Below are 15,788 nucleotides of genomic sequence, written 5' to 3'. Positions count from 1 at the left end.
CTTCCAATTCCTCGTTTGCCTTCGATTTTACCTTACACAATCAGTTGCAACAACTCATATTTAGGACCAAAATATACGGTTTTGCGGCGCTTTATCGTTAATAACAGCTCTCTATCTTTTCTAAGTTTCGTTAAGGGGACAGATACCTGTAAACGGCCATATTTTCCCTGATTTTCATTAAAATTATTTAAAATGAAGAAGTCAACATATTTTTTTCAAAATTGGCATACAGTTTATTTATACATTAAAATAATATAAACAATTTTTTTTTATATTTTAATCATTTAAAATGGCGGATATATACTCAATTCTTCCAGGAAAGACGCAGCGGGGCTTCTCAATCGGCGTCAGTGACCTGAATACAAAAAACCCAAAATTTTTTTGTTTATTAATGTCCTAATTTCTATATGAATTAAAAAAAATAAAAAAAAAATCGCGCAATAAAATACTTTAAAAAATGCTTTTGGGGCGAATTTTTCTACTATGTTTGCTTCGCTAAAATTATTTTTTCGAAAAATTTTCAAAAACTTGTAAATTCACATAGAAAGTAATATATATCAATAACTTTTCGAGTTATCGTGTACGCCAATTCGAAAAATATAGTTTTGAGAAAAACGCGTCTAAAGTTTGAATACAACGTAACTATACCTTTCCCAGCGCTCGAACGGAAAAAATAGAGTCGTCATGGTTACCGATCTATAATACAAGAAATACTTAAATTTACGTTCTAAAAATTTTTTGACATATTCTTAAATGATTATATTAACATTTTATGAAAAAAAGAACATTTTTTTTTTTTGAAATTTTACAGGTATCTGTCCATTTAAGACTTCTTTGTTACTAACTTTGTCTGTCCACGATATTTTCATCATCCGCCGATAGCGCCACATCTCAAACGCCTCTAATTTATTCATACTCGTAACCTTTAGTGTTCAAGCCTCCGCACGGTACAACAGAACAGACCAAATGTAACATTTAAGGTACCGAGGACGTAATTTCATGTTCAAGCTTTTATTGGAAAAAACTTTCCTGTAATTGAAGAAAGCTTCCCTCGCTGCTTCAATCTGACAGCGAATTTCTCCTTCATTTGTCCATGTTTCGCTAAGCCAACATTCTCGGTACTTAAATCGGGACTGGATCGGATTCTAATTTACGTAAATGTTTGAATTGGTGATTTGTTGAGAATTTTTTTAGAACAACCATGAAATTGGTTTTTGGGTGTTAATACTAGTTTACGGTGTTAATACCGTATTGCAGACTTTTTCCGCTGACTTCTTTAAGGAGACATTGCAGATCAATAATTTTGTCAGCCACTATTGTGGTGTCATCGGCAAATCGTATGTTATTTATTATTTCGCCGTTGACTTTTATTCCTAAGTTGATTGATGCCAAAGCTTCTTCAAATCTATTTATATTCCGAGTATAAACTGAAGAGCATTGGTGATAGAGCACATCCTTGGCGAACTCCTCTTTTGATTGAAACATCACTCACTCGTGACATCGTTTTGTAGTCTCACGTTCGTAGTTTGGCCCCAATAAAAGTTGGAAATGCACCATATTTCTTTTTGATTAATGTCCATTTGCCTTAAAATGTCAAATAGTTTTGTCTGCAGTACCTTATCCAAAGTCTTTTCATAGTCACTACTCCATATATGCGACGATAGTTCAGAAGACATTTGTTTGAAATTATAACGTTTGCGAAATACATACATATAAATTTGTGCTTAGGGTATAAAAATTATGTTATTAATTATATTATTTATAGCAAATATTTGATTGTGCACGAGTTTAAATTTACTTACACGTTTTTCTTATTGTTGTTTATTTGGTGATAACCCACAATCCATTCACTTCAATAATCACTTACGGCTCTATAAAAGCACCATGGCCACCAAAAATTTTTTCAGTTTCAATTTAAAGATTTAATAAATAACCAAGTGAAACATTTCACGTTCTAAAAATGGTGAAAATTATGGTAAAAAGCTAATATCTCTTTAAATATTTCCTGTTACATTTTGAATTAAATTTTAGATAATCCTCGCTGTTTGTGTTGCGCTGGCAGTGGCACATCCACAACGTTACGGAGGCCATGGCGGCGGTCAAGGTGGCCACAATAGTCACGGTGGTCGAGGTGGTGGTCATGGCGGACAACAAGGAGGCTATGGCGGCGGTCAAGGCGGCTACGGTAGTCACGGTGGTCGTGGTGGTGGCCATGGTGGACAGCAAGGAGGATTTGGTGGTAGCTATCGTGGCGTAGGTGGCGGTGGCAGCCAAGATGGTCGTGGCGGTCAGGTCATATTACTCTAGCTAATAAGTCTATAAAATGGCCAACTTGAATCAAGTTTCGTTTAAATGTCAATTTTTTAAAATATAAATACATATGTATGTACATACTTGTATGTATGTTTGTAATTTTAAAGCGTAAATTTTGGCATTTGTCCCATTAAGGCCCAGTTTTTCGACACTTGGACTTAAATTTTCATTAAGAATATCGCGATACACATGCTTATCCATTGACTCATCTATGAACACGAGCTTTCCGACACTAGATGCAGCGAAGCACCCCCGAGCCATCACATTTCCTCCACCGTGTTTAACTGTTTTGAGCAGGTTGTTCTATTCAAGCTCTTTTGCCAAATCTTTTGTGCTCCATCTGACCCAACTAAATTGAATTTTAATTCATCACTAAATATGGTGGTGTCCTAAAAAGCGTCGGGCTTATTTAATGTGCCAATACTTTTTTGATATGAATTTGTGCCTTATTTTACCTTTCAAGGCTGAACTTGTAAACCTAAGTCGAAATTAATTTTCTTTTAGTTCAGATACGTAATAAGTAGATAAGGGCTGGGCCGATGTTGAATGTGAATCACACCTAAACGTCAAGTTTTTTTCTGCATTTCATTTGACGTTTTTCAATTTCAGACTAACTCAATTTGAACCATGGAAAGATACACAATCGAGCAACGCGTTAAAGTTATTCAGGCTTATTATGAAAACGGGAGTTCAAATCAAAATGCATATCGCGCACTTCGTGAGGCACATTTTCACCGCAGTGGATTCGTCAATAAGCAGAATTGCCGCATTTGGGCGAATGATCCAAGAGTGATTGCCGAGAAACCAATGCACCCACAAAGAGTGACAGTTTGGTGCGGTTTATAGGCCGGCGGCATTTCTTCCAAAATGAGGCGGGTCAGGCAGTTACTGTGAATAGTGTTCGCTATCGTGAGATGATAACGAACTTTTTATGGCTCGAATTGGATGATATTGATGTGGACGATATGTGGTTTCAACAGGACGGTGCCACTTGTCACACAGCTAACGAAACAATGGCTCTTTTGCGCGAAAAATTTGATGGCCGAATAATCTCACGTCCCGGCTATGTCAATTGGCCGTCAAGATCACGTGATTTGACACCCTTGGACATCTTTTTTTGGAGTTATTTGAAAGAAAAGGTGTACGTCGATAAGCCAGCAACAATTCAAGAGCTAAAGAATGAGATAATTCGGCACATTAACGGCATAGAACCTCAATTATGCCTCAGCGTCATCGAAAATTTCTACCATCGGATGGAGGTGTGCCGCCTAGGTGGCATAGGATAGGATTTCAGAGGATTCATTTTTTAATAAACAGCAAATGCGAGATAATGTTTCGCTCTAACGAAGGCCTTGTACTACAAGTACGTCGTTCAGTGCAATGGTGTAATTGGTGTAATGAACTTTGTTCCTTCGAGAAGCCAATCACTTGTAGGGAAGGCAGTTCGATTTAAAATGGAATGTTATTACTTTAGAATAGTTGCCACGGAGGCACCCTAGGAAGAGTTATTTTGATATGCTCGTTCACTGATTTCATTTCATTTTCGTCGTGAAGCTTATGATTCGATGTCATAAGAAGGCCTCCTGCAGCCGTACGTAGGGCCACACTCTGTACCGCTAGTCTCTATCATCCACACTCTACACAGATCAGCTGATTTCCTTTGTAAATTGTAGTCATGGCTTCCTAGTCTGTATTCCAATTGCCGTCAACGCTGGGCAGGGATTTGAAAAAGTTAGCAAGTTAGCAATTTTGGAAAAATATTTCACCTATTTCAATTTTTTCATTGCATGGATTTTTTCATTGCAATGTTTAGCGTAAAGGATGAGAGACATGTCAGTTTAGAATGGCGGATGCAAAATCAAAAAGTTGAGCTAAGGTCATCCAAGAGAACACTGAATTTACATTCGCCAATTTGAATACCGGATTTGTAATTAGCGATCCCAAAGACCCAATTATCTCAATTATATTTTTGTAATTTGGAATTTGTTTAAATCAATGGACCTTAATGGGTTAACCCCATTTTATTCAAAACTGCTTTTTTTTTTAAATACCACCTGTTCGGCCACCAATTTTAAAATTAATTAAAGCACTTTTATTTTCATACAACTTTATAATTTATTTTCCGATTTAAGATTTACGCGATCGTGTGTTTGTTGTTCTTTTTTTCAATTGCTAAAGTTAACCGGTCCCAGCAGATGTCGAAATTCAAGTCTCGAAATATTTGCTTAGCACAGCTTGTATATAATATGTATATGTATCATATTTAGAATGTAAGTCGATACGAAAGTTAGGAAATGACAAATATGGGAGAATTTGTATTAATATATATATAATATTTGCGCCATTTTCGACTCATGCATATACTTATATGTATGGTGGATTTGTTTTCTGTTCTACTATCGGGGGAGAGCCAGGTTGTTTTATGGCCGCCAATAGCCAAATCGAAGGAACTGCAGAGTTCAAGAAACAGTTTACCGCTGTTTAAGTTGGCAAGGGCATGTCTTCCCATCAGAGGCGTAGCGAGCTTTTTCAGCGCCTGAGGCAAGGTGGCAATTTAGCACCACGAAAAAAAAGTTCTCTATTATATCCGTACGATTTCGGCGCCCTCTTGGTCTGGCGCCTGAGGCGGCCGCCTTACTCGCCTCGCCCTCGCTACGCCTCTGCTTCCCATTATGTGTTCGAAGCCGTTGTTGTTGCGAGACACCAATATTCACTAAGTTACTGGTTGCCAAGATGAAATGAAATGAGTTTTGAAAAATATTATCAATATTAGGAACTGAATTAAAAAAGAAGAAGACTGTAAGACTACAAATTTTAAGAGCATACGTTTGTTAATTAGGCAAGAGGTTTGTTTAAACAATGCTATGCATAAAAATTTATTAAATAAAATAAATATAGTCAATCTGGAGCAATAACTATGTGTATGGTTGATAAAATTTTAGGAATTTTGTGCGATAAACAACTTCGACAAATATAATGTTTATAAAAATCGTTAATAACATTACATTTGTTTGTTTATATAATAATAATTAGTTTCATTCATAATCACTGTTAGACTAAAAAAATTGAAAATCCAACTGAATTCAATAATTAAATATTCATAATTCGAGCAAAACAGCTTTTGTCCACTTATTTGTTTATAACAAATGTAATAAATTTTTTAACAATGCAACCAATATCAAAATTTATTTGTGAATAATTGTTTTAAATATTTTAAGCTTCCTTAAGACAATAATATTATTTTACAAGAAAATATACTTGTATAAAGTGGAAAAAAAATTTTTTGTCAATTTGAACATTAATTAAATTATTTAAAATTTTTTTTTCAAAAAACAAAAACGGTGGCGTTATGCGCAATTTTATCAGCTTTAAGTTAAAAAAAAAAAGTTAAAAAAGAAGAAGAATTGACCTCTATCCTCACTTGTCCACGGGCACTTTTTTTGCCCCACTGTGCGGCAGGTGGTTTGTTTTTTATGAGGATCTTTTTGTGACAGAAACACATGCGCGTTGTTTCGAACCTGTGCACTTCCGAATGGTAGTCACGTACCAATACATTTTTGGTAGAGCTTCGTTATTTCGAAAAAAGTTCAATTTTGTTGAACAGAATTTTTTTGAAATGTATATTATAAATAATAAAGAACGGTCAAGACTAAAAACAAAAAAATAAGAGGTGAAGAAAAAATTCAAAAAATTAGCCTAAACCCTAAATTGCTATTAATATAAACAAGTACTGATTTGGGTTTTCCTAATCATAAACAAAACTTTTTAATTATTTTGACGGCATATCAAAATTGCACAATACACTTATAAAATTCTGTAAGCTCAATTTTTTATACCCAACGCGTGTACGGCGGCCGACGTAGCCGAATGGCGTGGTGCGTGTCTACCATTCGGGAGTGCATAGGTTCGAATCTCCCTGCATGGAACAGCAATTGATAGAAAAAGTTGTTTCTAATATCGGTCGCCACTCAGCAGACAATGGCAAACCTCCGAATGTATTTTTGCCATGAAAAAGCTCCTCATAAAAAACAAACCATCTGCTGTTCGGAGTCGGCTTAAAACTGTAGGCACCTCCATTTGAGGAACAGCATCAAGACGCACACTACAACTTTGTGTTTATTTATTCAAAATAATTGTGTTTATTTATTCAAAATAATCCCTTCTGCCCACGATACACTGTTTTGCGTTTCAAGTCATTGACTGGAATGTCCTCAGGATGTCGGTACAAGCCTTTGGATGGCCTCCACGGACGCAAAATGTTATCCTTTCATGGCAAAATGCAATTTTCCGTATAGGTAGAAGCCACAGAGAGCCATATCAGGAGAATACGGTGAGTGATTGTTGGTTAAAATCCGATTTCTAGTCAAAAAATCAGTCACAAGAGTGGATCGATGAGATGGTGCGTTGTCATGCAATAAGCGCCAGCTTCCTCCTTTGCAGTATTCAGGGCGAATCCGACGAATGCGATGCAACAAACACTTCAAAACGTCAAGATAGAAAACTGCATTGACGGCTTGGCCCGTTGGCATGAGCTCCTTGTGGACAATTCACTTGAAATCGTAAAAACAAATGAGCATCGACTTGATTTTTGACTTCTCCAAACGCGATTTTTTTGGGTGGTGGCTCGTCTGGGGCCTTCCATGCGACACTTTGACGCTTAGTTCGAGATTCATATTGGAAACACTCCGACTCATTACCCGTTACAGTGTTGTAAAGAAAGTTAACACCTTTTCTCGCCTCTTTAATGAGGTCTTTCGAATGTTGAATTCTGAGTAATTTTTGGTCCTCAGTTAACTTGTGCGGAATGAAACGTGCACGGATCTTCCGTGAGCCCAAATGATTAGTTTAAATGCGATAAATCGATGTTTTGGAGATATTCAGCTCTGATTCCATGAATTTAAACGATGATTTCGATTCATTTTTGATAAATTTACGAATAAATTTGATGGAGTTTTCGGTGATTACTGATTTTGGGCGGCCCGTATGTTCATTGTCATTTATGTCCGCACAACCATCTCTGAAATGTGTAAACCACTCATGAGCTCTGGCACGAGATCGACAATCATCCCCGTAAACTTTTTGCATCAATTCAAATATTTCGGCAAACGTTTCACCGATTTTAAAACAAAATTTGATTAGCTGGGAGCTCTTTGTTCGAAACTCATTTTTGTACCGATGACACAAACAGACTGACATTTTAGACGCAATAACTACGCTTCCACTGCACCGAATGTCACCAAATTTTCACTGGAGGTCCGCTAGGGATGCAACTTCCAACACACTAACTCATTTAAAAGATGGCGCCATCAAAAATATTTTTATGACGTCCGTCTTGTTTATTTTAGGCTTCACCTTGTACAAATAGGAGGAGGAGCTCGCCTAAATGCCTGATAGAAGAGTACGCGCCAACTATTTATTTTTTATTTTACTGCATTGTGAAGGATTATTCCGTGTTTTGCACCTACGCAACTGGGAATTCGATTCAAAACCGATTCTTCTACTCGTACATACGATTCCAGAGCCTCCCAGCTTCCGACTTTGGTGAAATATTTGGATCGCAATACTGGATTCTGATATTTATGAGCCGTGGAAGGGTACATATAGATCGATCATGATTCAGCAGGCGCCTTAGGATTTTTTTTAACGACATTCAGAATCTTTGCAGTAATTGTCTATACCTCCTATATGCGACGCTATTTTAGAAAGCACTTCTTTGAAATTATAATGATTGCGAAATATAAATTTGTGCTTTGGGTATAAAAATTATGTTATTACTTATTCTTAGCAATTAATTGCACGCTTATGTTTAAAAAATATTTGTTTGTGCACGAATTTGAATTTACTTACACGTTTTTCTTATTGTTGTTTGTTTGGTTATAACAAACAATTTATTCATTTCAATAGTCGCTTAGGTCCTATAAAAGCACCACGGGCTTGCAAAATGTATTCAGTTTCAATTTAAAGATTTAATAATTAAACAAGTGAAAAATTTCTCTAAAAATGGTCAAAATTATGGTAAGAAACAAATAACTCTTTAAATAATATATTTTCTGTTACATTTTGAATTAAATTTTAGATAATCCTCGCTGTATGTGTTGCGCTGGCAGTAGCACATCCACATGGTTACGGAGGCGGTGAAGGCCGTGGTGGACAGCACGGTGGTAGCCAAGGTGGTGGCCATGGCGGACAGCAAGGAGGACTCGGTGGCAGTCAAGGTGGTGGCTACGGTGGCAGCCACGGTGGTGACCACGGTGGCAGCCAAGGTGGTGGTCACGGTGGCAGCCAAGGTGGTCGCGGCGGTGGACATTATTGAAAAAGTTACTCTAGCTAATGAATCGATAAAATGGCCAACTTGAGTCAAGTTTCGTTTAAATGTAAATTTTTTAAAATATAAATACATATGCACATACTTGTATGTATGTTTGTAATTTTGAAGCGTAAATTCTACCTGGCATTTTTAATTAAATTGGCTGTAAATGCGATTTAAAAATTTTTTTAAAATAAGCCTGAGTATACTGAATCCTTGTTATTTTAATTGTCGAAGTTCTGATTGACTGAACCAGTGAAGCCCTTCAATCAGTCACTTCAGTAAAATGAGTTTTTTTCATTTGGATAGGTTAAAAAATCGTATAAAGCGAATTTCCCTCATTCTTCAATCCGAAGCACAAGCGCGTCCTGGGAAGTCAATTGAAATGTTAAAAAAATAAAAACTATGTGACGCGCACACTTCAGTTAGGAGTTTGGTCGAGCTCCCCCTCCTATTTGTGGTGTGCGCCTCGATGTTGTTCGGTTGCTTTTTTTTTAAATACCATCTGTTCGGCCGCCGTAGCCGAATGGGTTGGTGCGTGATCACCATTCGGAATTCACTGAGAGGTCGTTGGTTCGAATCTCGGTGAAAGCAAGGCAGGCAATGGCAAACCTCCGAGTGTATTTCTGCCATGAAAAAGCTCCTCATAAAAATATCTGCCGTTCGGAGTCGGCTTGAAACTGTAGGTCCCTCCATTTGTGGAACAACACCAAGACGCACACCACAAATAGGAGGAGGAGCTCGGCCAAACACCTAACAGAAGTGTACGCGCCAATTATTTATTTTTTATCTGTTCGGCCACGAAGCTTTTTTGGCAGCTATTAGTTTTAAAATTAATTAAAACACTTTTATTTTCATACAACTTTATAATTTATTTTCTGATTTAAGATTTACGCGATCGTGTGTTTGTTGTTCTTTTTACGATTGTTAAAGTTAACCGGTCCCAGCTGATGTCGAATTTCAAGTCTCGAAATGTTTGCTTAGCACAACTTGTATATAATATACATATGTACAGTTTGTCAAGAATATCTTTGCATAGTGAAGACAAATTTAAAATTTTAGCTTTGATCGAGAATTCCAACAACAAATAAAAAAGCAAACAAAAAATGTATACACACATTCCATTACTGTACTTGTCTACGACTATTAGGCGCCAACAGTTATTAAATAATCACAAACATTACAAAAACAACAACAAAACAAGATGTTTACTCTATTTAAAAAGTGTCAAAAAAATCTTTGCATAACTGATGAAAACAACAAAAAATGTATTGTAGTTATTTTCCGCGAATTTCATTCATTTGGGTTTTCTTGCAAATGGTATGGAATGTGAAAGGGGTAAGAAATTATTTTAAAAATAATTATAAATTTGCTTGATGAACTTTGTCTGTCAACTCCCGCAGCTTGCTTGCGGATGTATCTGCCCTGTCCAGTCCAAAGATCTGGCTGATGTGTGCCTGAAATATAATTCGCTTGTTTTAAAAACGTTTTTTGAGTAAATCTAATGCATTTTTATGATTAGCTTCATTTATCTCCAGAGATTGGATAGTGTCCAAAGCAGCACCACTCAAGCAGGAACGCAGGTATTGAAGCCTATCGCTTTACGTTAGGTCGCCATTGTTATCAATGACGGAGGTGAACATAGAGAAGAAGTTGCTCGACTCGGTATAGGCGCCACTAAATTTAGGCAACATTAGCAAAGGCAAGCGAGAACGATTGGCATTCTCGATGATCGACTGCGAGTCACCAGTGTTTGCTTTAAATGTCGAGCAGTGCTGACCTGTGCTACGTCTCACAATCTCTCGTTACAGGTTTGCCTTAAATTTCACTAATGTAGCATCGCATTTGCAGGGCAGGTCACTGGCAATAGACTCAAAGTCCATTTCCTCCAAACTGGTGTGAGCGACGGTGAATGTTGCTTTTAAATTTCCCACTGAACCCATAATTGCTGCCAAGCCGTACTCATCCATGCCTTGTAGCATTTCGATGTTCATCACTGCTGCTCAAGTCGATTAAAGTCGACTGACATTGTTTTCAGTTTTAAAAACGACACGCGATCTGAAGACTGTTGCCCACTCGTTGGTGCAGTATTCGGTGAATCGCCTCTAATGAAGGTACCATTACCTGGACTAAGCGACATGTTGAACGTTCGATTTTAAAAATTAACTGACCGATTATATCGATAGCGCACAAATATATGTATAGGTACGGTTCTATGTACACGGAAACCATTGAAAAAGTTAGTAATCAGAAAACGGCGCAAGTTAATTTTTAGCCGTAAATATAGGTTGCGGTTTCAACTGCTTTGTTTTACAAGCCCCGCAAAAAGTTACCAAACGGTTTTATTTATTGGATAGGTATTATAGGGTGGGCCATGTAAAATTTGCTTTTTGAATCGGCTATAAAAAAAAAAACTAATCAATATTTTTTCAAACTTTTTTTTTTTATTTTGAAGATTGAAGATTGTCATTTATGAATGAAAAATAGTATCGTTCAAATGACTGCCACGACTGGCTTTACAGTATGCCATTCGATCAACCCAATTTTTAAGCTCATTTTCGATTATTTGGGCTCCAATTTCATGAATGGCAACTTCGATTTCGTGTTTTAAAGCATCAATCGTCTCTGAATGGTTCGTATAGCATTTGTCCTTAACGGTTCCCCACAAAAAATAGTCCAAGGGGCTTAAATCACAGCTCCGAGACGGCCAATTGATATCGGAATTTCGGCTGATTATTCGGTATTCAAAAACGGTAGCCAAAAGTTCGAGTGTAACTTTGGCAGTGTGACAAGTTGCACCGTCCTGTTGAAACCAAATGTCGTCCATGTCATTGTCTTCAATTTTTGGAAACAAAACCTCGTTGAGCATGTCACGGTAACGCTCGCCATTTACTGTAACCGCGGAAGAAGAAGTACAATACAAGTAAAACACACGACAAGCACGTCGGGGCCACCAAAATGTTCGGCCACCAAGCTTTTTTGGCAGCTAAAAAACTTAAAACGAATAAAAATTAATTAAAACACTTTTATGTTCCTACAACTTTATAATTCATTTTCCGATTTAAAATTTACGTGATCGTGTGTTTGTTGTTCTTTTTACAATTGCCAAGATAAGAGGGAGCTTACAGCTTTGGCCTTCGGTGTGATTATAATTGGCGCGTACACCCTTTTTTTTGGGTATTTGGCCGAGCTCTTTCTCCTATTTGTGGTGTGCGTCTGGACGTTTTTCCACAAATGGAGAGACCTACAATTTTAAGCCGACTCCGAACGGCAGGTTTGTTTTTTAGTATGCCAAAATTAGACTAAGCGAATGGACCATTTGAAGCGCAGTCGCGGTCAACATTTGCATGAAATAATGTTCAAACATTAAGTTATATGGACTGCACTATCGATTTAAATAAAAATGTCACGCATTTTTCTGAATTTTAGTTGTTTTTTTTTAGAAAACTTTCCTATTGCTATTAAAATATCCTATAAATAATAAAGAACGGTTAAGATTAAAAACAAAAAAATAAGAGGCGAAGAAAAAATTCAAAAAATTAGCCTAAACCCTAAATTGCTATTAATATAAACAAGTACTGATTTGGGTTTTCCTAATCATAAACAAAACTTTTTAATTATTTTGACGGCATATCAAAATTGCACAATATACTTATAAAATTCTGGAAGCTCAAATTTTTATACCCAACGCTTATACCGCGGCCGCCGTAGCCGAATGGCGTGGTGTGTGTTTACCATTCGGGAGTGCATAGGTTCGAATCTCCCTGCATGGAACATCAATTGATAGGAATGGTAAACCTCCGAATGTATTTTTGCCATGAAAAGGTTCCTCATAAAAAACAAACCATCTGCTGTTCGGAGTCGGCTTAAAACCGTAGGCACCTCCATTTGAGGAACAGCATCAAGACACACACTACAACTTTGTGTTTATTTATTCAAAATAATCCCTTCTGCCCACGATTAGAGTTGGGTATTTCCCGAGAAAATCCCAATCTCGAGAATCGGGATTTCCCGAAATAACGAAAATTTCAATTCTCGAGATGCGGGATTTCCCGAAAATAATTTTTAAGATTTCTCGAGAATTCTCGAAAATTCGGGAAAAATTCCAAAAAATTAAAAAAAAAAATCTAAAACCAGTGTAAGAGCAATGAATTTCATAAAATATTATTTTTATTTATTTTTATTAAAGTATAAATTACATAAAAAAATATTTGAAAATATTACTATTTCAATTATTGCAAACAAAAAAGTGAAACAAAAATAATTACAAAAAAATTCAAAACAAAAATAATTCAAGATTATACTTATTAAAATAGGGGAAAAAAGTGATTGTAAACATTATTTCCCAAAATGGTGTTTTAAAAAATACAGATTCCTCTCATTTTGAGTCGATGTTGGCTTAACAGTGTTAAAAGCCCCGATCAGTCTTTCAACATTTTGTGTTTTCTCTCCAGTTTTTTCATATATATTCTTGAATTTCAAAACTATCTTGCGAACCTTTTTTACGATTTCAAATGCAGACTTTATAGTGACCGTCTTGTCAGCAACAAATACGATATTGTCGTCCTCGTCATCGGAAGCGTTTTCCGCATTAATGTCGGAAAATGAAGTACTGGCTGCATTGTTTTCATTTTCATCGGAGCCTCTATCATCCGAATCGTCTCTATCGCTTACGTCACTATCGTATATCCTGTTTGCGACTTTTCGTTTCTGGTACATTACCTCCATGACCGCCAAATGTATGCCGTGATTGTAGCAAATCTGTTGATGCGTTGGTGATAGTCTCCCAAATTTGATCATGACACTGACACCATCACTTGTAATAGCCACGATGTCGGACTGTAGTTTTATATTGAAGTCTGAAAGCTTTGCATTTACGAGCTCATATACTTTTTCAGCGGGACATGATTCCTGAATGCGAACCAGGCCAAGGTTGTCAGATTGTCCATCGTCATAATATATATGGATGTTCATGTAACGTCGGTTTCGCACGCTTGTCCACTCGTCGATGCTCAAGCTGAACTTACGCTGTGCAGTACTTCATAACCAAACCCAGAACAGCTTTGTGACACTTTGGAAGATGAAATCCTAAGCGGCTGATACTATTACGAATGAACTCACTTTTTGTTATCGCGTTTAGTGGAATTCCATCTTTTGCAGCCAATTTTGCTACAATTTGTTCAAGCGATTCAGGCGAGGAAGAAGTATTGAAAAAGTTGTGAAGAGTTCGGGTCTTCTTGGCTGGTGGCTGTTCTTTTGGAGCCTCATGTTCCCTTCGCTTCATGTTGTGTATCCTCTCCATGTGACGGTGAAGTCCAGATGTTGACGATGACTTGCATTTAATGATTTTATTGCATTTCAAACATGTTGCTTCGTCGTCAAATCGCTTGAAAAGCTGCCACACTTGGTCGTATTCGTATTCTGAACTCATGATTTTTAATGCTAAAAATTCAAAATTTGTTTTAAATTTTGTTTTTTAAAGGAAGTAACTAACCGGTACTCACAGTCAACGATACGTCGATTCAAAACTTAAAAATAAGTAATATTTGGACCACAAAATATTTTATTATACGGTGTATAATTTATACTTAATCAGGTACCACAAAATGAAATGCACCCGCTCACTACAAAAAATAAATTTACAAACGTCGTCTGTGCAGTCTGCGAACAAATTGAAATTGCTTGACTATTTTCAAAGCATTTCTAATTGCTTAACTGCTGCTACATATAAGAAACACATAAAACTAAACTTCATTAGCTTGATGTTACAGTGCTTTCCCTCGACATAGCATAGCAACGCATCTAGCATTTACTCTGTAGTCACCCTAAAACAAAAAAAAACAAACAAACAAACAAATGGAACAGTTATACTGTTGTGGCTTTTCGCATAGCAATTGAAACTATGGTGTGAATTGTATGTGATTCTGCGAAACAGTATGTAGTGTGCGATTCTTTGTAACATAATGGCCGTTACAGTTTGGTGTTTCCAGGTATTAATCATATCTATGTGTATTCTTTTACTTTTGAAAGAATTGTTTTTTCTGTTAATATTTGACAACAAAAATTAAAAAAAAAATGGATTTCTCGAGAAATCTTGAAACATTCTCGAGATTCGGGATTTCCCGAAATGCTAAAAATTTCAATTCTCGAGATTCGGGATGGAAAAATATCGAGAATTTCTCGAGAATTCCCGTCGGGAAATTCCCGAAACCCAACTCTACCCACGATACACTGTTTTGCGTTTCAAGTCATTGACTGGAATGTCCTCAGGATGTCGGTACAAGCCTTTGGATGGCCTCCACGGACGCAAAATGTTATCCTTTCATGGCAAAATGCAATTTTCCGTATAGGTAGAAGCCACAGGGAGCCATATCAGGCGAATACGGTGAGTGATTGTTGGTTAAAATCCGATTTCTAGTCAAAAAATCAGTCACAAGAGTGGATCGATGAGATGGTGCATTGGCATGCAATAAGCGCCAGCTTCCTCCTTTGCAGTATTCAGGGCGAATTCGACGAATGCGATGCAACAAATACTTCAAAACGTCAAGATGGAAAACTGCATTGACGGTTTGGCCCGTTGGCATGAGCTCCTTGTGGACAATTCCCTTGGAATCGTAAAAACAAATAAGCATCGACTTGATTTTTGACTTCTGCAAACGCGATTTTTTTGGGTGGTGGCTCGTCTGGGGCCTTCCATTCGGCACTTTGACGCTTAGTTTGAGATTCATGTTGGAAACACTCCGACTCATTACCCGTTACAGTGTTGTAAAGAAAGTTAACACCTTTTCTCGCCTCTTTAATGAGGTCTTTCGAATGTTGAATTCTGAGTAATTTTTGGTCCTCAGTTAACTTGTGCGGAATGAAACGTGCACGGATCTTTCGTGAGCCCAATTGATTAGTTAAAATGCGATAAATCGATGTTTTGGAGATATTCAGCTCTGATTCCATGAATTTAAACGATGATTTCGATTCATTTTTAATAAATTTACGAATAATTTTGATGGAGTTTTCGGTGATTACTGATTTGGGGCGGCCCGTATGTTCGTTGTCGTTTATGTCCTCACAACCATCTCTGACACGAGATAGACAATCATCATAAACTTCATAAACTTCTTTCATCAATTCAAATGTTTACCGATTTTAAAACGAAATTTGATTAGCTGGGGGC

At 36.9% G+C, this 15,788-nt stretch overlaps 1 protein-coding gene across 1 annotated transcript; it reads left to right on the top strand.

Moving 5' to 3' along the window:
• The first annotated feature begins 1,960 nt into the window (after window positions 1–1,960).
• LOC129243401 (uncharacterized) lies at window positions 1,961–8,626 on the top strand. The gene is made up of 3 exons (XM_054880377.1): window positions 1,961–1,975; window positions 2,032–2,292; window positions 8,390–8,626. The coding sequence occupies exons 1-3, from the start codon at window positions 1,961–1,963 to the stop codon at window positions 8,624–8,626; spliced, it is 513 nt and encodes a 170-aa protein (XP_054736352.1).
• The last annotated feature ends 7,162 nt before the right edge of the window (window positions 8,627–15,788 follow it).

Source organism: Anastrepha obliqua, chromosome 4, assembly GCF_027943255.1.
Source record: "Anastrepha obliqua isolate idAnaObli1 chromosome 4, idAnaObli1_1.0, whole genome shotgun sequence".
In the NCBI taxonomy this organism is placed as follows: domain Eukaryota; kingdom Metazoa; phylum Arthropoda; class Insecta; order Diptera; family Tephritidae; genus Anastrepha; species Anastrepha obliqua.
This window is presented reverse-complemented; position numbering and strand designations above follow the sequence as displayed.